At 48.1% G+C, this 23,264-nt stretch overlaps 3 protein-coding genes across 4 annotated transcripts; 2 read left to right on the forward strand and 1 right to left on the reverse strand.

Moving 5' to 3' along the window:
* The first annotated feature begins 667 nt into the window (after nucleotides 1-667).
* LOC101063660 (digestive cysteine proteinase 1) lies at nucleotides 668-4,265 on the forward strand. Its single transcript, XM_003968958.3, has 10 exons — nucleotides 668-818; nucleotides 1,148-1,207; nucleotides 1,287-1,379; nucleotides 1,724-1,896; nucleotides 2,039-2,300; nucleotides 2,372-2,567; nucleotides 2,658-2,940; nucleotides 3,221-3,382; nucleotides 3,571-3,760; nucleotides 3,835-4,265. The coding sequence occupies exons 1-10, from the start codon at nucleotides 779-781 to the stop codon at nucleotides 4,020-4,022; spliced, it is 1,647 nt and encodes a 548-aa protein (XP_003969007.2). The 5' UTR covers nucleotides 668-778; the 3' UTR covers nucleotides 4,023-4,265.
* An 807-nt stretch (nucleotides 4,266-5,072) lies between these two features.
* Nucleotides 5,073-8,634, reverse strand: LOC101076506 (organic cation transporter protein). The gene is made up of 10 exons (XM_029845128.1): nucleotides 8,219-8,634; nucleotides 7,525-7,628; nucleotides 7,275-7,429; nucleotides 6,927-7,095; nucleotides 6,742-6,856; nucleotides 6,504-6,604; nucleotides 6,203-6,414; nucleotides 5,823-5,931; nucleotides 5,519-5,731; nucleotides 5,073-5,386 (listed from the first exon to the last, which is right to left on the reverse strand). The coding sequence occupies exons 1-10, from the start codon at nucleotides 8,537-8,539 to the stop codon at nucleotides 5,287-5,289; spliced, it is 1,599 nt and encodes a 532-aa protein (XP_029700988.1). The 5' UTR covers nucleotides 8,540-8,634; the 3' UTR covers nucleotides 5,073-5,286.
* Nucleotides 8,635-12,263: 3,629 nt separating this feature from the next.
* On the forward strand, nucleotides 12,264-21,157 carry LOC101076280 (trafficking kinesin-binding protein 1-like). Of its 2 annotated transcripts, XM_029845499.1 has the most exons (17): nucleotides 12,264-12,415; nucleotides 12,518-12,712; nucleotides 14,150-14,226; nucleotides 14,314-14,430; nucleotides 14,514-14,614; nucleotides 14,688-14,869; nucleotides 14,943-15,073; nucleotides 15,147-15,221; nucleotides 15,295-15,432; nucleotides 15,506-15,582; nucleotides 15,999-16,247; nucleotides 16,326-16,606; nucleotides 17,834-17,960; nucleotides 18,058-18,263; nucleotides 18,342-18,447; nucleotides 18,593-18,718; nucleotides 18,797-21,157. In XM_029845499.1, the coding sequence occupies exons 3-17, from the start codon at nucleotides 14,176-14,178 to the stop codon at nucleotides 19,389-19,391; spliced, it is 2,562 nt and encodes an 853-aa protein (XP_029701359.1). In that variant the 5' UTR covers nucleotides 12,264-12,415; nucleotides 12,518-12,712; nucleotides 14,150-14,175; the 3' UTR covers nucleotides 19,392-21,157. The 2 variants fall into 2 exon arrangements, with proteins under 2 accessions (XP_029701359.1, XP_029701358.1); XM_029845498.1 differs by lacking the exons at nucleotides 12,264-12,415; nucleotides 12,518-12,712 and adding an exon at nucleotides 12,725-13,533 and having other exon boundaries at nucleotides 17,834-17,958; nucleotides 18,062-18,263.
* Nucleotides 21,158-23,264: the final 2,107 nt, after the last annotated feature.

Raw genomic sequence — 23,264 nt, forward strand, 5'->3', positions numbered from 1 at the left:
TACTGTTATCCAAAAAGTGAGTTAAGATTTTGTGTCCTTCGAGCTCCAGTTCTTCAGAGTAAACCTGTGCGTTATCCTGACGTCCTGCATTATACTGACATCTAGCGTTTATTCTGGGATCTGCATCTGAAGTCAGTGCGGCCTTGCAAAATAAACTTGTTTTTAATTATTAGTGAAATTGTTAAAACTTCTGCCACAATTATACCTGCGATTGATTTGAAAATCCATATGCAGTGAAACTGTATTTTAAAGGCCATTTATCATTCCTGGGTTACAAGTTCTATGGTTCTTCTTTTTGCCGAAAAGGAGAATTTCGGATACAGAAAATAATTTTGGAGGATTCTAATACTTTAGCGTCAGAATCACAAAACATGCCATGGCCATATTACAGTCTGATGAGACCGAACGAGGGCTCACCAAACGTTTTGGGGATGGAATTTCGGAAATATATAAAGTTTATATAAATTCGAAACATCACGCAGGATTTTTAATTCCCCAAAGAAACCAGCCCCTCTTCCTGATTTTATCAATTGATTTAATCTAAACACAATGTTGGTGTGACGCCTGTCACATGACATCCAATAAATAATCCCCGCCCCTTTATTCTATTGGACGAGACATCTGCATGCTGCGATGTGATTGGTCCAGTAAACCTACATTTCCGGTGATTTTAATTACGTTATTGTGCAAAAGTCACTTGTAGTCATGCGGTTCGCTTGATAGTTTTTGTCAGTCGCGTCTGTTTTATTATTACCCTTCTAAAACCGCGGTATAAGCCATGCTTTTATACATTGCAGCTGTTATTCTGTGGGTTTCAGGTAATTCGGAACGTTTATAAGTTGTTTCCCTTTTAGCTAACAGAATTAGAACGCTTCCTCTTTCCTCTGTATGATGTGGTGTGGTTTACATTGTGATTACTTTATGATGACAACTAACTGTTCTTAGAATATATGTAACATGCATGTCTTTGAGTAATCTGGTGTACATTGTTTATTATACAAACGTATATTCAAATTGAGACACGCAATTAAGGACACGAAAGGACAATATTCATTCCTAAAGAGGAAAATGGAACCAACATATGTCATTGTAATTATTGCCATAACACTGATTATGAATATTATTTTTCTTCCACTCGTTCCTTCAGCCACAGAGGGAAAATCTATCCCCTCTCTTCCAAATTTTGGGAATACCTACCATGTTAAAGGTGAGACGTGCATAAGATTAAAAATTAAACCCCTCTCTTCATCACGTTTTGCTCAGATGTGCCGCATTTGCTATTACAGGACTGATTTCGCTGCCTTATGCTGAAATAAAGGAGCCATTTGAGGCTTGGTTTGACCTAACGGCAAACTCCAGCCGAATAGATTACTACCACGGTAAGGGAAAAAAAGAACTGACTCTGCATCTTGTCTGCTTAGGAGGACTTGTGATGTGAAACTAACAGCCTGTTGTATCAAATAAAATGGCCAGAGAGAACCACGAGTTGCACAATGAAGTGAAAAAGAAAGCTTGCTTGCAAAACTTTTGATTCGTCTTACACGATCACTTTCTCGTTGCTTTTCCCCCCCATAATGGGAGCCGGGTTTAGGTTTACAACTTATCATAAGGAAAATTGATGAATGACAGTTTCCTGTTTCATACTGAGAAGAATTTGCCATTGCCAAGACAGAAATTTATCAACTTTAGGAACTTCAATGATCTGACGATATCTCATGATCAGGCCAGGTGTCCACGTACCAGCTGGGCGGCGAGAAGCAGTGGGGCACTTCGTACAAGATCTCGCCGGAGACCAACGAGGTCGAGCAGAATGTGATGAAGTGTTTTCAGGTCAACGGAACAAAGGAAGAGGCCGTGGCACCACAGGCGGCTTTGCCGCAGCTGCAGGGCTTCCAGGTGTGTTTGTTAGACTTGAAATGCATCGTTAGCCTGTCGTCACGACCAGATATGACGGCTGTACCATCTATTTAGCAGAAACTATCAGCAGAAAGGCGGCGAGATTTAACCCTCTTGTGATTTTCCAACCCTTTTCTCCTAGTTCCTGAGGGTAGAATACTACAGCGGTTCCCTGTGTGAAGTCTGGCAGAACGTGACCAACGTGGGTTACAAGAAGAACACGTACACCCTGTGGGTGACCCGTGCAGAGAGGGCCACCAACGGCACGGAGAGTCCCGTCCTGCCCGTCCACTACGAGATGATGGGTTACAACACCCTCCTGGGGTCCCATTATGATAAATACTTGGTCGACTACAAAGACTTCAGCACTCACGTGGACCCTAAAATCTTCACACTGCCCGAAGGTTTGTGCTTCACTGCCAAGCAACAAAGACTTAAGGTGTGGTGGGTTTTCCTCATTCATATCTCCTGACAGGTATGACCTGTGAGGGGTTTCCTGGCCCAGGAGTCGAGCACCACATGTTGGCCAATCCGATGAAAGACCTCATCCACACGTCGGCATCGGGCCACTCTCAGCGCATCTTCGGTCATTTCAAAGAAAAGTTCCAGCGTCGGTATGAAGACGACAAAGAACACGACATCAGGCAGCAAGCTTTTATTCACAATCTAAGGTGAGACGACTGAAGGAGTCGTATCGCTGCGACCTGGAATAGATGCTGTTTTCTTTATATTTATATATATCTTTTTTTTTTCTCCTCCAGGTACATTCACTCTAAGAACAGAGCAGGACTGTCCTACACTCTGGCTTTGAACTCCCTCTCTGATCGCACCATGTCTGAGTTGGGCACCATGAGGGGAAAGCAAAGAAAGACCCCTAACAGAGGGCTCCCCTTCCCCTTAAAACTATATGAAAATGTGCAAGTGCCAGATTCCCTCGACTGGAGGCTTTATGGTGCTGTGACCCCAGTCAAAGACCAGGCTATATGTGGCTCATGCTGGAGCTTTGCCACCACCGGGACGATAGAGGGCGCCCTTTTCCTAAAGGTAAAAGTTATGTCACGTTTGCAGGCTTCATTTCAAATGTCACCATTGATGACATTTGCAACTTCTTTTTGGACTAGATTCACATCTCTGTTAATCTATTTTAATTTCTGTAAATGTGTTAAATTAAGGGGAGTGACAAAATTGATTTATAGATGCAAGATTTTCCAAAAAAGCAGTAAAAAGACACAAAGTTGGATGTAATTACACAAATACACAAGTTGACTTGCATAAACCTGACTCCAGCAAGCACGTGATGCAGCGCCTCATCCTTGTCTTTCAGACGGGCTTTCTGCAGGTTCTGTCCCAGCAGATTCTGATGGACTGTTCCTGGGGGTTCGGCAACAACGCCTGCGACGGCGGAGAGGAGTGGAGGTCGTACGAGTGGATCATGAAACACGGCGGCATTGCCCTGGCAGAAACTTACGGCCCCTATATGGGCATGGTGAGGTCACGTCTCCTACCTGTCAAATCATACAATGTTTTGTTCACACAAACACATTTGAAGACATTCCTTATCAAGTTGTTCGCTTCTCCATCAGCCTGTTTGTACTTCTGCCAACTACTTTTTTTTACATTTTCAGCAGGAGCTTCCTCCTCTTCACATCCTTGACTAGTTTTTCTCTTTTCCAGAATGGCTTTTGCCACGTTAACTCATCGGAGCTTGTCGCACAGATCCAGAGTTACACCAACGTAACTTCTGGAGATGCAATGGCGCTGAAGCTGGCGCTCTTTAAACACGGGCCGGTGGCCGTGAGCATCGACGCTTCGCACCGCTCGTTTGTTTTCTACAGCCACGGCGTCTACTACGAACCTGCTTGTGGTGAGTTTCACTTTAATTTTGTATTTTTTACAGTCGTCCTCCTCCTTACGATATGCCGTCTTCTCCCTCCCCAGGCAGCACCATTGACGACCTGGACCATGCTGTCCTCGCTGTAGGGTACGGGAACCTCAATGGTGAACCATACTGGCTGATTAAGAACTCGTGGTCCACCTACTGGGGCAACGATGGCTATATCCTCATGTCAATGAAGGACAATAACTGCGGCGTCGCCACCGACGCTACATTTGTTACTCTGGCATGAACCTGATTATTTCTGATGATCAACGCGACGGCGCATGCAAAATGTGATGACATCATTTAGTGATACACTTAAATGGAAGTGAAATTGCACAGTTCGCATGCAGATGTTTCCTATTTTTAATCAAGAGAGTTCTACCCTGTGCCTTTTTTGTGTCTTCTGTTTTGTTTGTTCAATTGAGCCCTTTAGATGTACCAAGCTGGAATTAAAGTAATAAAGCTTTGCTATTTTATCTCTTGAAATCAAGTTGTTGTTGTTGTTGTTGTTGTTTTTGGGGGGTGGAATGAAAGGAATTTTATAAACAATTCAAAATCAAATCATCTCCATTTATTTTGAGTCTGTTACAATTTTTATTGTACCAGTAAGGGGGAAAACTCCCCTTTAATGGAGGGGGGGGCACTGGCAAAGGAGCTCTATGTTGCTTTACGTTGCTGTTCTGAGAACATTGAACACACAATGCTCTGTTTCTGAACTTATAACAACTGTTCAGATCCTGGCAGCAGGACAGGTCCAGGACAGTCACATGACATCCTGTGATTTCTTCATAAATGTATAATCAAGTCTGAAATGTCCCGCAGCGTCGGGGGAATATTCAACTCGTATCAGCATACAATTGGCTTTTGAACTCCTGAAATGGAATTTTGCATGTAAAATTAGGTTTTCGCTTTGCGGTTAGACCTGTAAACAAACTGTCTCCTTTGTCCCATGATTTTTAGCTTTAGCCCAACATGGTTCAACTTGCACATCGATCTTTTACTGCTTTACAGTATTGTTGGAGCTGGAATTTATTCCAGCTGTCTTTGGGCAAGAGGCTGGCTTCACCCTGGACAGGTTACAAAGTAATAGTAGGGCTAACATTTAGCAATGAAGGACCACTGACTCGCATTAACAGTTGGTTTAGTGTCCCATCTCCCAAATGTATGTCTTTAGTTTGTGACAGGAAGCCTGAGAACCCACAGAAAAACCATGCAGAAATTGTAATACTGAAGTAATGCCCTGATTCAAGTTTGACCAAGTCACATTTCCTCAAGAAAGAAGACACTGAATTTGGGTTTATTTTATCTTTAATTTTCAAAATTAGAGTCCTGCATAAAATGTCAAGATTGGTCCCTTTGACGCATCCACTTTTGTCCCGGATGTGTGCTTGAAATCCTTGTTTCTTTAACTGCTTTACAGGATATGTCGACACCAGTATAACTCGCAGGAGACGGAAATTAGCAATATAGCTAAACTTGGATGATTCGAATAATGGGGAACACATATCCTGTCACACACTCTTGTCAGCCTGGGTTGCCAGGTGCTGGAGCTCCCGTTCCTTTGAGCAGCTGCGTGACTGATGGATGTCTTCAGATGTCTGAGGGCTGCTTCTATTGGAAGACAGCCAAAAAAGGTGTTACACAACAACAGAACAAGGTCACCAGGGGCAAGCAGATTAACAGCAAAACCAAAATGAAGAGGTTTAGGAAGGCACAGGAGCAGTGTTACAGTGATTTTCGTACCTCAGATCCCAGTTCTCAGCATCCTCCACTCTGTCTGGAAGAGGTCTGTTGGCGGTTTCGGGCAGGGCCAGGGCCAGGCCAGCAGCCAGCAGTGCGGAGGCGCCAAAGATGACTTGTGGTATAGCAGAGCTTTGGTTGTGTAGCAGGTTTATTAAGGGTGCCAAGATTCCACCGATCCTTGCAAACATACTTGATGCTCCGATCCCTGTTTGCCTGTAGATCACGGATGAAACGAGAGTCACCGACTCCAAACTGTAAAACTCTTTGGATTAGGTGTGATTGAGGTAGACGTGTGTGGACTTACCGGAGCACGGTGGGAAATATCTCGGCAGTGTATACGTAGATCACAGCAAAGGAAGCCGATATCCCAAACTTCCCCAACATGGCGAGGGCCGTCCGGACCTTGGATGCATCTGCAGAGAGATGGGTGTAGATTGTGTGACGAACCTTTGACGCTCACTTTAACCTTCCTCTCATAACACAACACATAAGATCTGCCATAATGCAGCGGCTCGTGGCCCCTCCCTCTGGAACAACCCTCCTGACTCCGAAATCACAGGCCCCGCCTCCAAACTTACAAAACTTCAGGGATCTGCCGCTAACATCCTGGTGCCAGATACCACAGCACACCTTCAGCTTGTCTGAACCTCTTGTACAGCTCTATAATAAAACTGACTTGACTACCCGCAGGGATGGCGAGCATGAGGAGACAGCTGAGCCCGCCAGTAGCCAGAAATCCGCTCTGACAGAGTCGCCGACTGTAGGGCAGCACGAACAGGACGAGCGTGCGAGCAGGAATTTCAATCAACCCAAATATAAACTGGGTGAGATATAGGTCCGTCCCGAGCCTGGACACCCCCAGCGAGAGGCCGTAGTACACCAGCACGTTGACAAACCTGTGTGGGAACAAAGAGAATTTAAGGAAAATCACGACGGTGCACAAATTAAAATGCGTTTTTAATTTTAATTAACACGTCCAATTTACCAGGCGAAGAACAGGATGAGAGACCGCTTCCTCATCTGAGGCGTCCGTACAAGATCCAAGGCCGAAAGGCTCTGCTTCCTGCCAATAACAAGCTTCTCCACCTGGACAAGTCATTTTAGTCAGGCGACACCATTCAGTTTACTTAAGATATGCAATTTTTTCAGACTTTTGTCATTTATGTGTCAACATATGAACCCTTGGACTTTAATGCGTAATCCACTTCAATCCCAGGAGGCACCTGTAGATTTGGAGGCAAGACCCGGCCGTTGACACGTGCAGCCTTCTGCAGGAGCGCTATAGCTTCCTCCTTCCTGTCCTTGGTCAGCAACCATCTTGCAGACTGAGGAACCACCCTTAGCATACAGAAGAGTGGGGTAAATCACCATGGATCAAAGACATGAGTAGAAGGTAACATGTTCCCACCATATATAGAAGAAAAGCAGAAATCCCGGGGCTGATATGGCCAGTTGAAGCTTTCTCCAGTCACGTATCAAGTACGCTACACCCGCTAGTAGCATGTAGCCGATATTGAAGGCATAGTCGGTGATGATGCCAGCTAGCATCCGGTTCTTGGGACAGGTCCACTCCGTGCCTTTGAGGTTGAAGTTTGGATTTGGGAAGCAGAGGAGAGGAGAGAGGAGAAATCATGGGGAGGGTTGAACTGGAATTGCAGGATAAGGAATGGCTTATTGCGTTTGTGTAGAGCAAAACAAAGATGCAAGGCATTCACATTCATTTTGGTCTTTTTTTTAAATTCAAGTCTGTCTGTACCCAGCACAAAGGCGTTCATGATGACCCCGGATATGGTTGAGCCGACAACAAAGCGAAGGACCACATAAACAGGAAAGTTAGGGGCGAAAGCTGCAGCGACCCCAAACACAGTCTGGATGGCGATGGACAACAGCATCGCAAAGCGGCGGCCATACCTTCGACAGTCGGGGGGGGGGGGGGGGGGGGAGAGGGAGAGAGGCAGGAGTGGGCAAAAGTTAACATCCTGCTGGGAGAGAAGAGCGACACCAACCTGTCCGCCATGGAGCCGAACACCACAGCCCCCACCAGCAGACCGAACATGTAGACGGACGAACCCAGGCTGTCGAGCCCGGCTTTGTCGCACACCAAGTCCCACTGAAAGAGAGGAGACAAGTCTCACTGTGACAGAAAAAGCGTGTTGAAGAGATGCTGTGATTTAGAATGATCACTCCCATGCTCAGCGGCTACAGTGGGAGTTACAGAACGGGCGTGTTTTGATAATTTTATTGACCTCCACCAGGTGGTTATGTGACAGCTGGGTTGTGGTTATGTGACAGCTGGGTTGTTGTTTTGATTGACTGCGACCAAAAACTAACTTTAAAAAAGTTATAAACGGATTTTAATGGGTTTTTTAAAAAAATGTTCGTGGGCTGAGGAAGACCTCATTCGATTTTTTTGTGATGTTCCAGATTCTGGAGCCACGTGGCTTTGATCCTGAAAGCAACCTAGTATGTTATGTAATATTGCTCAGGTGTATTTCATAATGTATGGAGTAATTTCCTCTTAACCTCCCGTAACGCCGTGCAGGAGACAAATCTTTTTGATAAAATATGCGCGGTGAGATCGCTTCTATACTTTTGGCTCAATTATTCCTCGAATCATTGATCTGGAGCACCGAGATCTGCGTTTTTAAAGACAACACATGAGCCGTTGCACCGTTTTTAAGAACACATTATCCAGCTTACCTCTGTCACGGTCGTGCTTTGGAACGTGTCCCGGCTGTAGACCCATCCGTGCCCACATGGGACGCGCTCTGTCCGGTTCCTCAATGGTGACAGAGGCGCACAGGACAATTCCAGGAGGCTAAAGTTCACCTTTTCCGTGGCGATGAAAAGAGAGTGATTCCCGGAGTCCCCCCGGCACTGATGGGGCGGTGTGGCTTCGGTGAAGATGCTCACCATCATGTGAAGTGAGAGGAGAACCTGAGGTAAACAAATCCAGATGTACAATAGCTTCTGATATTTGCCAAAGCCTCCGATGGTGGAGATGAGCTCGTCGAAATTCATTGTGAGGGTGGGGAGGGACCCGAAGAGAGACTATCCCCACTTTCTTCACACACAACCGCGACTGAGTGAGCCGCCTCGCCTGCTTGGCTCCTCAAATATGCCGCTTTGGGATTTTGAATGCGCGGTTTGTCGCGGCCTTACGGTGTCGGCGCAGCAGGGTTCCTGGTGCTGAGCACTGTCTTCACATTCCTTTATAATAAATATCTGGATGTGCTGGAGATATATGATATTACTTGTACACATAGCACTTTATTCTGATTACATGCGGGAGGGAAAACCCCCAAGTACGCATCGCACGGTGTCCATTGCGCGAAATCCATCCATCCAAGCACTATCACTCTGATTAGGAGCCGCAGAACAGCAAGAAAATTGCTTTTTATGATAAAGGAATACCTAAAGCAGAGAATGCTTTTTTCCCTTTCATGGGTCACAGGGCTACGCACATAGGTGAAGGCAGGGTGCATCCCTGGATTAGTCACCAGTTCATCACAGGGCATTTGTGGGTTCATTGCCTTGCTCAAGGGTGCCCCGGCAGTGAGCTGAAGGTATCCTAGCACCTTCCCTTAGTACTAGAACACATTCCGTGCTTTGGCCGCATCGGGGCTCTAACCAGAAACCCTAAATTTCTCAGCCCAGTGCCCCAACAAATGGAACTACTTTTCAAAGAGGGTGAAAGTTGTAGTGGCAATTATGTTAATATGGCGTTATAAACGAAATCACATGCGTTAAGTAAATGCAGCTGTTTCCATGAAGATTTTACGGAGGAAAAATGCAAGTACCGTAAATGCGCGACAAATGGCGCACAGCCATGCAGCCCGCCGAGTTACAAAACTCTGTTGCTTAACAGTTTTAGCGCTGGGGGGCATAAATCACGAAAAAAGCAATGAAAAACCCTCTGCGGCCATCCTTCGTTTGAGACACGTAATTAGACCATCCTTCACAGGGGGGTTTAAACCCTAACCTTCACCTTCTGACCCCAAACCCTTGTTCTTCTTATTGGCAACACACACGGGACAGTTCATTTTTCGAGTTGCAAAAGAAAAAGCAGTGTAAAACACATGGCATCTCTCTCAATCCATTTGCCTCAACGAAACACGAAGTATCAATCAATCAATCAATCAATCAATCAATCAATCTTTATCACTGTGTAAACTCCTGCTGACCCTTACACACTCCACACCTCACTACACTACAGCAGTTGACACAACAACTCACTAGCTTAGTAACCAATGTAGCTACTGTTTAAACCTGTCCTGCGCACTCATGCACTTTATCATCTGTATCTGTATACACGTAATCTATAATTTGCACATCTCCTCTATCTTATGTAAATAGCTAAATAGCTCCTGCACTTATAGTCCAAGGCATTTAATGTAAACACCATCTGTAAAATATGTTTATAGCACAACCCGGTAAACAATTGTAAAATAACCGCCATACGGTATTTATTAAGTTATTATCCTCACTTGCTGCTTCTTTTGCACTTCTGGTTAGATGCTAAACTGCATTTTGTTGCTCTGTACCTGTACATGTGCAATAACAATAAAGTTGAATCTAATCTAATCTAATGAATCTAATTGATTTAGGATATCCTTTTTAATTAACGTCAGACTTTCATTCGTTGAATCAAGCATCCCCTCTATTTATGGGGGGACAGTCTGTGATTATAAAAACACAAATCAACTGAAATACAACTTTAGACATCTTCTAGCTGGTTGTAAATGGAACCCTTATTTCCTGTGCGGTTCCTGTGGTGGGTGCTTGTGACGTCACCGACGCTGGAACTGGTTCGTGAGCGTCTGTCAAGTCAGATCATATCCTCCCGGAAACGGACATAAGTAAAAGCAAACAGTTTACATGTACGGCGTGAGTAACACGATACACCCCTGAAACAAAATATTCCGTATACAGGTAATAGCCTTGTGCCGTCAATTGAAACGTAGGAAGGTTTTCGTGCATGTGGTCACGTGATGAGAGTAAACGACACTATTGTTGTGGCATAAAGTTCACTTCTGAAGAAAGATTACTTGCTCTCCAGAACATTTCTCAATATTGTTACCATTTCTTTGGGTTTATGCTTTTTATTTTTAATTTTCTAAACGCATCCATCCCAGTTGGCCTTGCTGGCTCTAACAGGGAGTTTATTCTGAAGGCGCTGGCCGGAAGTACTATTCTCCCTTCTGTCTTCTCGACGGTAAGGGAGGCTGAAGTGAGAGGCTGAGGGAGATGGCTGAAAGAGGACGGACCGGGTCAGGAACGACCGTGGAACCCAAACAGGGGTGACCGTCATCATCTGGATCCGCTGTGGAGACGATCCGCCCGGGGGATCCTGCTGTCGCCGCATTTACCTCCTCATCCGCGACACGTTCATCCATCAGCAGATTACCCTCCCGCAGGATTATTGCCAGATTTTAGGATACACACATCTTTTGGACGGAAGGGAATCACCCGTCACCCGAACCTGTGAGTAGATCGCAGCTCCGGTGCTGATTTCCCACCTCAGACGGATGCTTTTCTCAGTTTTAATGCCAATGTCATGCATCGTAAGGTCAGCTGATTGAGCTGCTGCGGGGACGCGTAAACGCACGGATCCGCTGATGTTGATGAAGCCCCACCCTCAGACATCATCCACGCAGCATTTTTATTCCACATGCATGAATGAACCCTGACCTATTTACGCAGGATACAGAAGCAGCGTCCATAACATGCAGGCACTGATGCTAATTTCTGAGTTATTACCGGCTTTGTTATCTCAATCGTCCTAAAGGTGCGCTCAGATCTATCTTTAATAACCGTGGTGTGGTCCTATCGAGTAAATTGGTTGACTTGTTGTTGTTTTTTTAGGTTCGTAGCTTAAATGGTGCATAAATTTAGCTTTTGGAGTCTTTCCATGATTTCAACTCTAAATTTGGGGGTGTCTCTCTTCCGGATTAGCTGTAAAAAGAAAAGAAAAAGGAGAGGCTGACACAAATATAGCATTGTGCTCCAGTGGGGAAGACATTCCAAGGATGAAGGGTCTCTTTTCACAGGACGGAGCATGTGCACAAGTGTCAGTGTCACGCGTGTGTTTCATGTGTGAAACAAATGCTGTGAAGAAGAGAGACGTCTGCTCCCTTTCTATTTATACACCTCTGCGCCCGTTGCTAGCGCTCTGATGTGTCACGCAGATGAATTGCGCAGGTCTGTAGCTCGGATGCAGACTGCAGCTGCCAACCCTGGCCCCCGCAAGGTCAGCATGCACGTGCACTGCTGTGTTCAGGGCCGGAGAATGGTGTGGCCAGGGTCGGACCTGAGACCACTTCAATAGTCTAACATAACACAGACCCTCCTCCTCTTCCTCCTCCTCCTTCTTCTTCTTCACTACTTGCAGCAGGGACTTTTGCTGCTGTCTCAGCTCCAGCGGGTGAAGTGTTTCCCGTAGGCGGACGCTTTCGCTGCACGGTGCTGTTCTCAAAAGTTGCTCTCAGCTCCCGTCTGGCTTGTAATAAAGTGGTTTGTCCTCCGTTTATTCAGCACGCTGGCAGGCAGCGTGGAGGAGACGCTGGCAGCACTTGATGCTAAAGACTCTGCGGGGAAAGAGGCGCATCGATTTCTCCGGATGCTACATCAAACATCACTAGCGCATGTCTCCGTGTCTGTCTCTCCTCCAGGTTGCTGCCAGGTTCATCCCGCAGTGCTCCTGAGGCCCATGGCCCATTTATCACTTAACTAGTAAGTGGTGAGCCAAGCTGGCCTCCTCGACCTTTGACCTGGACCCGGACCCGGACCCCGAGTCCGACCAGCGGCACGTCCGCGAAGAGCAGTATGTGGGCGAGGGCGAGTTCGGCCAGCTGGACACGGCGCCGCCTGACTGCAGGGACGCTGAAACCATCACAGGTGCATGTGGCTTTGGTTTCCATGGCGATGGCCACTGCTGGACAGCGTTGCGACGGTCCCCTCTCGGCTGCGCTGTGAACGCTCTCCTCTCTCCCCCGCCAGATGTGTGCAACAGCACCGACCTCCCGGAGTTCGAGATCATCAGTCTTCTGGAGGAGCAGCTGCCAGTGTACCGTTTGCGGGCTGACACGGTCTACGGCTACGACCACGATGACTGGCTCCACACTCCCCTGGTGGCGCCAGACGCCAGGTTCGACCTGACCGCCGAGCAGATCGAAGAGACCCTCAAGTACTTCTGTAAGTTTGCCGGGAGATTCTGCGTCCCAGTGCTGCCACTGCTGCCACTTTTGGCCTTCAGGACACCCATCAGGGTCTTCGCCGTTCCAGTTCTGACGGGTGTGATGTTAATGGCGTTCAGCTGCGGTGGGGTGATTCTCCGTATCCCGAGCCTCAAAAAAGGGTTCCATGTTTAATGTAAAAGATTAGATTTAGACGTAGAGTTCATCTAAAACTAAAATAAATATTTGTTGTCCTCATACTTTACCACTTAGGTAGATGGATGGATGGATGGATGGATGGATGGATGGATGGATGGATAGATAGATAGATAGATAGATAGATAGATAGATAGATAGATAGATAGATAGATAGATAGATAGATAGATAGATAGATAGATAGATTTACATAGTATACTTTTGGATTAATGGAGGGTCACCATGGAAACGGTGTCTGGAGGCAGATTCAAAGGAGAACAGGAGTGAGAGGATGGAAGGAAGGTAGGGAAGAGACATGTGGGAGTTGCAACAAAATGATTGCCAATTATTTAGCCGTTGACGAAGGGAGTCTCTGATTGGCTGATTGGCTTTCTGTGTCATCAAACCGAAAGACGCCGCCTTCCAAATCCACTGCGCTGCTCCGGCTCCGCGCTCTGCCTCCCTCACAGTCTCTCGCAGGGGGCATCCACGTGGGCGTCGGGGTGGGTGATTCAGAGAGAGAGAGAGAGAGAATGGATGTGTGTTTGGAGCTGCTCATTCCTCTCATTTAGCCATTCGGGGGAGCAGAACTGGGATGGACAAATTAACGAGGGACGACTGGATTTATGAGAAGGACAACGGAGGTAGAGTGTTTTCATCTTAGGCATTCGTTCCTGTCTTTCCCTGGTTCTTCACGACTGGGCCGACTCCCAGTCCAGCTCAGAACGTGATGTTCACAGCGTGTCCCTGTTTATTGATTAACTGTCAAGTTTTGTCTGGCCGGTGTCCCTACGCTCGGTTTATGCTGTTACACTAGTTTCCTCTTTGACCCCTGAGCTTTAATCTGCCGCTTCGGTTGCGCAACTGCGGTCAAAGGAGACGTTTATATCTATCGTGATGTTTGTGTGATGCGTAAATGGACGCCAGGGTCGTTCTTTTCAAACCTCCCCTCTGCAATAAGTTGGTGCTGCTTGTCCGACTGGCGTGATCGCAGTCGATTACACCCAGCGTTCAATAACACTGTGCAGCGCGTCATTGACCGGCGCCGCCGCGCCAATGCTGGCGCTCGCCACACTCACCCCGGGGCAACAGCTCCAACCTTTGTGTGCCATGGAAAACCGCTTCGTCAATAACGCCTTGCATGCTAATCACGACCCTCCCGCCACCTCTGAGAGGGCGACCGCCCCGGCTGTGTTATGTAGCGTGGCGACGCGGCGCTCAGCACATCCCATCACTCTCCAGCTTCTCCTGCTCCCACAGTGCTATGTGCAGACAGAGTGGGCCAGATGACCAAGACCTACAATGACATCGACGCCGTCACACGCCTACTGGAGGAGGTTGGATGCTCCGCGTTCACCTGTCCCGTCAGCTGACCCGAATCTTTACTCACCACCTCCCGTTTCTTGCTGTCTTCCAACCGATAGAAAGAGAGAGATTTGGAGCTGGCCGCCAGGATCGGCCAGTCGCTTCTCAAGAAGAACAGAGCTCTGACGGAGCAGAACGACTACCTGGAGGAGCGCGTGGGGCAGATCGCAGAGGAGGTGCGCCGCCAGCGACGGCACCGTCAACCAGGCTTCCACACATGCTGCTATGGCAACGGACTTAACGCGCCGTCTCCTCGCAGGTCGCCCAGCTGCACCACGAGCTGAACCTGAAGGATGAGCTGCTGCAGTTTTACACCAGCGCGGCCGAGGAGAGCGAGGACGAGTCCTGCAGCTCCCCGACGTCAGAAGCCCTTCTTCGACGCGTCTCTTGGACTGCGTGTGGCGTGTCTGACTGTGCGTGTGTTTGTGTGAAGGGCCAGGGCCGTCAAAGCGGAGGGTTCGGGCGGCATCGTGAGCGACGTGCTGCAGAGGAAGCTGAAAGACCTGGAAGAGGAGAACCTGTCGTTGCGCTCGGAGGCGGACCACCTGAAGTCGGAGACCGAAACGTACGAGGAGAAGGAGCAGCAGCTGGTCAACGACTGTGTGAAGGAACTCAGTGAGTCTCCGTGAGTCCAAACTGCCTGTCTCACCGAACTCGGACCGCGCGACTAAGCTTTCTGACCTCTCAGGGTTGTCCAGCCTCCAAATCTCGGCCATAGCCGAGGAACTGGCCCGTAAGACCGAGGATGCTTCCCGACAGCAGGAGGAGATCACTCACCTCCTCTCTCAGATCGTCGACCTGCAAAAGAAAGCCAAATCGGTGAGTTTGCATCGCGCAGGTCCACGGCGACACAGTAGTGGGGTTATTTTACGGATCCTTCGTGTGTGTGCAGTATGCAGTGGAGAACGAGGAGCTGACTCAGCACCTGGTGGCGGCTAAAGATGCCCAAAGGCAGCTAACAGCAGAGGTAAATTCATTGCACCTATCGTCGTTCTTCCACATCCAGGCTCTAAGTTATTTACCTTCACACTCACGAGCAGCTCCAGGAGTTGGAGGAGAAATACTCCGAGTGCATAGAGATGCTGCACGAAGCCCAGGAGGAGCTGAAGAACCTCAGGAACCGGAACTATCCCGCGGGGACCCCTCGGCACTACCACCCGCTGGGACTGTATCCCATGGTGAGAGCGCACCCGCCTTTCTGCGTGTGCTCACTTCTGCATTTTACATCCCTCATGGGTTCTTATGTTCCAGGACTCTCTGGCAGCTGAGATTGAGGGAACAATGAGGAAGGAGTTGAGCCTGGACGATCCCGAGTGCAAGGAGCAAAAGTACGTGTATTTTACCCTGTAATGTAGCTGTTCATCAACCTTCAGCCTCCTGTCATTTGATTTGGTGCTTAATGTGGAGTTAATGTAGAAACACGGAGCAAAGCAGACAGTTAGCATCTAGCATGAGTGTGCATTCTTCGAGTGTTCCTTTTAAATAATTAAGTACATATCTTCAGATTTCTTTAATGCAGGAACCTGCAGGTTGGTTAATTGAAACCTTTTAAAGTTCTAATGTTGCAGTTCCATAAACTTCATTGTTTGCATGTTGACTAACAGCCACGCTAACCAGCGTGTGTTGCACAACTTTGGCAGCTCGCAGCTCTTTTTTATTGGTTTCTTGGCTGGATGCATCAGTTAAACATTGACATAAACATTGACATAACCACGACGCACTTGTGTTTGACCGCTGCGTGCAGGAGCCACCGGAAACGCGTCTTCCAGACGGTCAAGAACGTCAACCAGACGGTCCGTCAGCGCTCCGTGACTCCGACCAACTCCAACATCCCGGGCTCCAACCAGTCGCTGTCGTCCCGTACCTCCCCCCAGTCCAGCGGGCTGTCCTCTCCTCACTCCAGCGTGTATGGTGGCGACATCAGCGGGGAAAGCCTAGCACTTGACAACAGGGTGCAGAGCATTCTGATGGAGACGGCGTCCAATCAGGACAGGTTTGGGTCCAATATTTACCGTTTGTTTAAGAGAATTCTAGAATTGTGATATTTAGTTTTGCCCCTCTGCCCTGGCAGCAGCATGGAAGGACGGGAGAAAAAATCCAGCGGCGCCGAGGACCTGCGTCTCGCCTTACGCCGCCTGTCTCTGCGTCGACAAAACAACCTCAGCGAGAGACGGTTCTTTGAGGAGGAGAGGGACAGGAGACGGGGAGGTCACGGGGCTGTGCCTGACACCCTGGATCACGAGAGCGTGATGACGCCGTCAGAAAGCATCATGTCTCTGGGGAACATCCATGTTTGGGCCTCGCGGGGGCCCTACCTCCCCGACAAGCTCCAGATTGTCAAACCCCTTGAAGGTGAGGGAGAAAGGAAGGCGGGGGTGGGCTGCAAGGTGGGGAGGAAGTGGGATGGCGAGCGATTCAGAGGGGTGGGAACCAAGAAAGCCAGCAAGCGAGGGTGGGGTGCTGAGGGCGAGAGGAGGAGGGACAACGGTCATTGCTGTGCACCTGAGGGGGTAAGGGAGAAAGGCTGGGGGTGGGCGCGGAAGACCGTGGCCGGGATAGAGAGGGAGCGAGGGAGGAGGTGGGCCAGGGACCGAGCGGGAAGCAGGAAGGTGAAAGGAGCGAGAGACAGGGAGGACAGACCTCTGTCGCTGATGCTCTTCAACTCCTTCTGGTCTCTGATGCACCACCACAAGTCGGGTAGCTTCACGTCCCCGCACAGCTATTACAGAGACACGCAGCCCCGCGGGTGGCTGTAGACACACGGTCCCCATCCGGATCACGGGGTCCATGGAAACCACTCGATCATCAATGACAGCTGGGATCCGCTCCTGATGGAGTGCGCTGCTGTGTAAACCAGAATCCAATACCTCCGCTACTCAAATGACCGCACCACCTCAAAATAGTAGCATTCTATAGCTTTAATGGTTTCACACAGTGGGAGAAAGCTCCGACACATCAATCATGCCTGAACTCCACTCTGGAGAGCTTAGAAGAACCAACCGGACCCAGTTTGTTCTCAAAAGTCATTTAGGCGGCAGCAGTGGTGTTCTGCTGCCCTCTGCTGGTACCAGCTCACATCGCACTGAAGTCCAGTTGACCCATCAGTCATCTCGTTGAGTCTAAAACTCTTTCTGCCTATTCCTTCCTCATACAAGCATCATTTTCCATCGGTGTCTGTTTTTATTATTGTCATTCATTTCATTTTCTTCCACCTTCTGTCCTTGATTTAAAAAAAATCCCCCAGCTGACTAATAAAACCTTTCATTTCTCATTCTAATTGATCCTGTTTTTCATTTTTGTCATCTTATCTGTCACTTTTTACTGCCTCTGCTTCACTCTCACCTTTAACAGGATCATTTTATCATTTTTCTTCAGTTATTCATTTTAAATATTTAGCGAGAAGTGGTTATGGGCCAATTAAACCATACATACGGGTACTTGCAACCCATTATTATTATTTATTGCCTTAAAATAATCCACTTTATGACATCACATTTACACACATCCATGAGCATTGCTAATATGAGAATCCATAAAAACCTTGCATTCTCTGGGGTTCACCTGTGCATCTTCCACCAGGCTCTGCCACGCTGCACCACTGGCAGCAGTTGGCCCAGCCTCACCTCGGCGTGATCCTGGATGCTCGGCCAGGAGTGGTGTCGAAAGGCTACAGGCCGCTGGAGCTGGAGCTGGAGCTGGAGCAGGTCTGTGATGTTTGGAGTCTGTACTCACACTTAGCCGCACCCCCCTGCAAAGACCACAGCTTCTTCTACCTCTGCCGCCATGGTAACTACCGGACCTCCGCAGGCGTATCCGTGGGGTGCCCTGGAGGAGGAGGAACCTGGAGAGCAATACTTCCAGAATCTGCCCACCGCCGCCGCCGCCACCGCCTCCCCAGCCGTCCCCTCCACGTCAGCCACGGGTGAACCGGACCCCGGGCAGCCTCTGGCCCCGCCTTCGCCGCCCTCGCCCTCCGCGTCGCCGCACCTCAGCAACACCGATGTCCTGGGTGAGGTTGCGCTTAAGCGCACATTCAAAGGCGCCGCTGTGGCGCCGCTGTCCTCTGAGCGTGTCTGTGCCCCCCCAGCTGCCTATTACCCCGGGAAATGCATGGCCCACACCAGCTCAACCTACACCTTCACCACCTGCAGAATCCTCCACCCGACCGATGAGCTGACCCGGGTCACGCCGAGGTGAGACGAGCGTGGAAATGCCGTGGAAATGTGTGGGCGGGGCATAACTGTCAGACCACGCCCCTTAAGCAGCAAGGATGCACTGTTCAGGGTAGCGCTGGGATATTTGCTGACTCAGATCTGCGCCTTCCCTCCTTCTCTTCAGTCTGAACCCGGTTCCAGCGTCGTCCTCCTGTGTGATGACCAGCTCTCTCCTGGGAACTCCTGCTGCTACACCCTGCACGCCTCGCCGACTCGGTCTCAGGCCGTCGGAATCCTCCACTAACCTCAGGCAAATAAATCCCATATTTACCTTCTCGTTCCTTAGCAGCCTCTCACTGACGCCCTCTTTTTTTATTCCTGTTTGTAGAGACGCCACACGCACCACCAGCACCTCCCTGGGTTTAGTCCGGCTTCTTCAAGAGAGAGGGATTTCAGCAGCCATGTACCACCAGAACCAGGGCCCAGAGTACTGCCATGGCAATGGAGGAGTCCTGTTCAGCACCTCCGTGGCCTCCAACACGCCCCCCAACCCTGGCCCCCTGCGTCCCTCTACGCCCCCAAACTCGCCCACAGAACCCGGTGCGTCGTCCGTGCCGACGCCGGCGGGCTTCGACTTTAAGAGCCCCTCTTATGACAACTTCCTGGCTTCCAAACCGGCCCGCTCTATCCTGAAGGAGGTGGCGGGGAGGATGAGGGGCAGGCAGAGGGGGAGGGACTGCGAGAGCCAGACGGACGTCAGCGTCACCATCCACAACCTCAACCTGGTGGACAAGGTGAAACGTCTCGGAGTGGCTGGAGCTTCAGGGGGCAGAGCAGTGAGTCCCAGCCCCATCCTGGGGCCTCTGGGTGGGCTGCGGAGATCCGGCTCCCCTTTTGGGCCCGATGGAATGAGGAGGAACCGGAGTTATCCAGCAGTGGTCGGTGCTAGCATGGCCATGAAAGCCCCAGGGCCCCAGGAGTAGCCGAGCAGGACTGACTGTGGATCGGTCGCCTGAAGCCCAACGCCGACACTGTTCACGCTGGCCGACGGCAACGAGCCCGACTCAGCGACCTCCAATCGCTTCCGTGGCTTCACACAGACACAATTAACTCTTTGTGCTCCAATTCGGTGGTTGAATTCAGCTCCCTTTTCACTAGAACGACTGGAGAAGCGAAAGCTATGGTGAATTCACTTTCCTGTGGTTGATGAGATCATTTAATTTAAAATGGCTGATTTTAGGGGAAGTTGCTGCCATCTCTCCGAGAACGCATTAATCTCGTCAGTAGCAAAGAATAATGACCTGATATGAGTACGATAAAGCTGCAGACATCTAATAATTTCTCATTAACGCCACAGATAACACATTTCAATCCCCTCACAACGCCGTCCAGATAAAGCAAGAATATCAGCGGTACTGAATTTTCAATGCTAGCTTAGCTGCTTTGTTGATCTTATGCCTTCTCTCTTCTTTCTAGCTTTTTGTTAATGTTTTTTTTATGACTAACAAATGCTAACAAAGTTGGCAAACATGTCTTACTAGCTACTAGCATGGTTTTTGTGTGTCTAAAGCTTAGCCTTAAGCTTCAAGCAGCACTCTTGAGGGAAAGTTAATTAGCTTCAACCCAAATGCCTGAAAATCTCCACATAAACTCATCTTTACAGGCTGAAAACATGTCTCTATGGGAAAATTGTGTAGCATCCCTGTCACAGCTGAAAATGTCTAATTTCTTCTTCAGTTAATGGATTGTGATGCACTTTTTAAAATTATAAATGCAGAATTCACCAAAAACCTGAAAACCAGCCAGTTATTCCTTCTCTCCTTCCCTAAACCATCATGTCTGAGCTTGACGAGTCGCCCCGTCACTAAAGAGATGAACTTTGTTAGCGGTTTTCCAGAGCATAAACAGTTTATTTTCCCAGTTGGCCATCAGAGGAGGACTCTGATGTAGCTTCCCTTGAAGGGGTCGATCAATAGGCTGCACTCTCAGTGTGTTTTTGGAAGCTGTCAGAACAATTAAGCAATATTTTCCCAACACAGTGCCTCTGCCATCTGGATTTATTTATCTATTGATGTTTTCTGTTGTCACTTAAAGGTTCTATGTGACTTTGGGAACTTTTTTTAAGGTGTGGTGGGAGTGTAAGGAAGGTCATTATAAGAAGTGGATTAAATATGCCTCCTTTTGCATGTTTATTTCCTTCTTTTGTAAGTAGTCAATAAAACTTTAGGTATTTAACTTTTTCTTACGCTGATGGTGTTTGTACTCAATTGAAACCATCGGTCTTCAGCGCCCCGGAGCGGCTTTCATTGATGTTTTTGGTCATTAGCCTTATCGGGATGGCGAGCAAGCTAACGATGTTTTACACGGGGTTGGTTCAGCTGTCGGATTAACAGAGTTGCTGTTTTGTTTTCATTTATTATTTAAGAACAAACTTGCCAAGCTGGTTTTGGTGACGTTCGTCTTTGATGTTTCGATTTTTAGGCTTTGATGTTGACGATTGATGCGAGATACTGGTTATTATTGCTATGTTTCTAACATTAGGAAACAGTTTGTCTTGTATAGAACCTTAAAAAATGCCACAGGCACATTTACGGTTGTGTTTATTTATCATTATATTATGATTTTAAGCTCCTAAACTTATTTGACAGACGTGCAAATACTGGTTACTAACCTATCTGGATACTAAAAACCACACGTCACTGCATCTATTTGGACAAATGTTGTTTTTTTAAATTAAAAACGCAGTAAACTATTAATGATTTTGATTTTCCTTCTTGAGACTGTGACTGACTCATGTTCCAGACAGGAATTCATTTAATTTCCTCCTCCAGCAGATGGTGCTCACCAATAACTGGAAATAGTTTGTGAAACGCGCCGAATTATGCGTCAGTCTCCATCAGAACGGCCATGTTTCATTTCCCGTCAACCACATCTGTCAGACAAAATGACGAAGGTTCTTGATTAAACCTCAGGATGAACCAGACATGAGCAATTACTCCAGAATGTCACGCTGGGGGCCGCAGAGGCCAAGAAAAAAGGAAATCTCATTTGTTTCGTGTCAAGCCGAAATGTCTCATTCTAATATTAGATTAGCATTTAGCATGAAGAAATATGTCCATCAACGCAAATGTCTTCAGAAATGACAGAGTGGGTACCGATCTTTCACAAAAAAGTGTTATTAGCTTCAAATTCCCCCAAATTTAAGATTATCAAGGGCATTGGCAAATGGATTTAGCACACATTAGCCCCTGTTAGCGTGCTAACATGAAGCGAAATGACTCAGGAAAGTTAATGAGCAAGTACTTGAATGTGAGTAACAGTTAAGTGCTTTAGCCTCGGCTCTGAGGCTGACTCAGCAGTCACCACGAATAAACATATACTTTCCGGCTCCGAACATACGGTTTAAATGCCAGCTTGTTCTTCTTTGATCTAACTTCAAAGTACGGTTGAAGCTAAAGCGCGGAAGCGCTGCAGACAGACAGGAAGTGGAATAAAAAGGCAGTGATCCGAGCCAGCGCCGCGGACGGTCCAAGAAGGACCGGGGCCATCTGCTCGCCGCCGTCTCTGGATCTTCATTACAGCCGCGCAATCGAACCTGGCGCTCTCTTCGCCAGTCAGCGGCGTTCTACCTTTAGCAGTACCATCAATCACGCACGTATACCCTCTTCACACTTGGTGTTTGACCTTTGCGTCACAGGAACTTTCATCACCACGTGGGGACGTTTAGGAACGGTCCCAACAGAGACAGTAAAACCATCCTGGAGCCCCGAACTCTGAGGCGTTCAGCCGAGCTTTCAACTGGAAGTTTCAGTCAACTCCCCTGGCCCTCAAACCTCCATAAATATATGATTCAAGTCCAACCTCAGTCCCTGTCAGTGGCTTCAATAAATCACACACACACACACACACACACCCATAATAAGACAAACAAACCCAGTTTCCCCCAAGGCAACCAAAACCACCACTCTGAATAATTCACCAGGCCTGCTCTGCTCATCGATCGTACGCTCGTGCACCCGCACACGTCTGCACGCACACACACACACGCGCGCACACACACACACACACGCACACACATTTCATTTAACACTGGGGCAGCATAATAGGCTGCTTCATCACAATTCTCCACCACTGCGGAATCCTCCCCTTTGCTCCGGCCCAAGGCCCCTGGGGGTGGACCCCTGCAGGCGTTGGGCTTCAGTTGGCGGCACCGAGGCAACAAAATCTTAAAACATCTGCCAACTTTCCCACAAACCAAACAGGGCCCCCGGATTTATCTGCGTCAGAGCAAAGGCGATCGGGTCTTAATTATTTACCCGGCATCGCTTTCAGCAAACACTCAAAATTTCGGCTGCGCGTCAGAGCTGGTAATGATCTCGTCCTTCTTCTGAAGGCGTCCTCCATCCTCCTGAATGATGCATTCGCTGACTTTCATCTCCTTTCTCTCCCTCTGCATCACACGCTGCTGCCTCCACATTCATTACACTGTAAAACCAGTGGCTTCACCCTTTATCTACTGGGGGGGGTTCTTCCTTTTTTTCCCCTTTATGCTTTTGGAAGAATGCATTTTTATGTATTTACGCACATATGATGCCAACTGACCAGTTAATCTATCGTTAGCTTGGCTGATAACTTTCATATCGTACAAATGTAGCATTAAAATAAATCTATATATAAATGGTTTGTGACCAAGACTGTGGTGGATGTTCTGAATAAATTCCTGCTTTATATATAGAGAGAGTAATATATAGTAATATATATAGTATATATAGTAATATTTTCTCAAAGCGTTCTTTATGTTCCAAAGCTTTTGCTGAAATTGTCGCACCCTTTTTTAGCGGGAAGAACGCGCGGAG

The sequence above is a fragment of the Takifugu rubripes genome, chromosome 12, assembly GCF_901000725.2.
Source record: "Takifugu rubripes chromosome 12, fTakRub1.2, whole genome shotgun sequence".
Taxonomy (NCBI): Eukaryota; Metazoa; Chordata; class Actinopteri; order Tetraodontiformes; family Tetraodontidae; genus Takifugu; species Takifugu rubripes.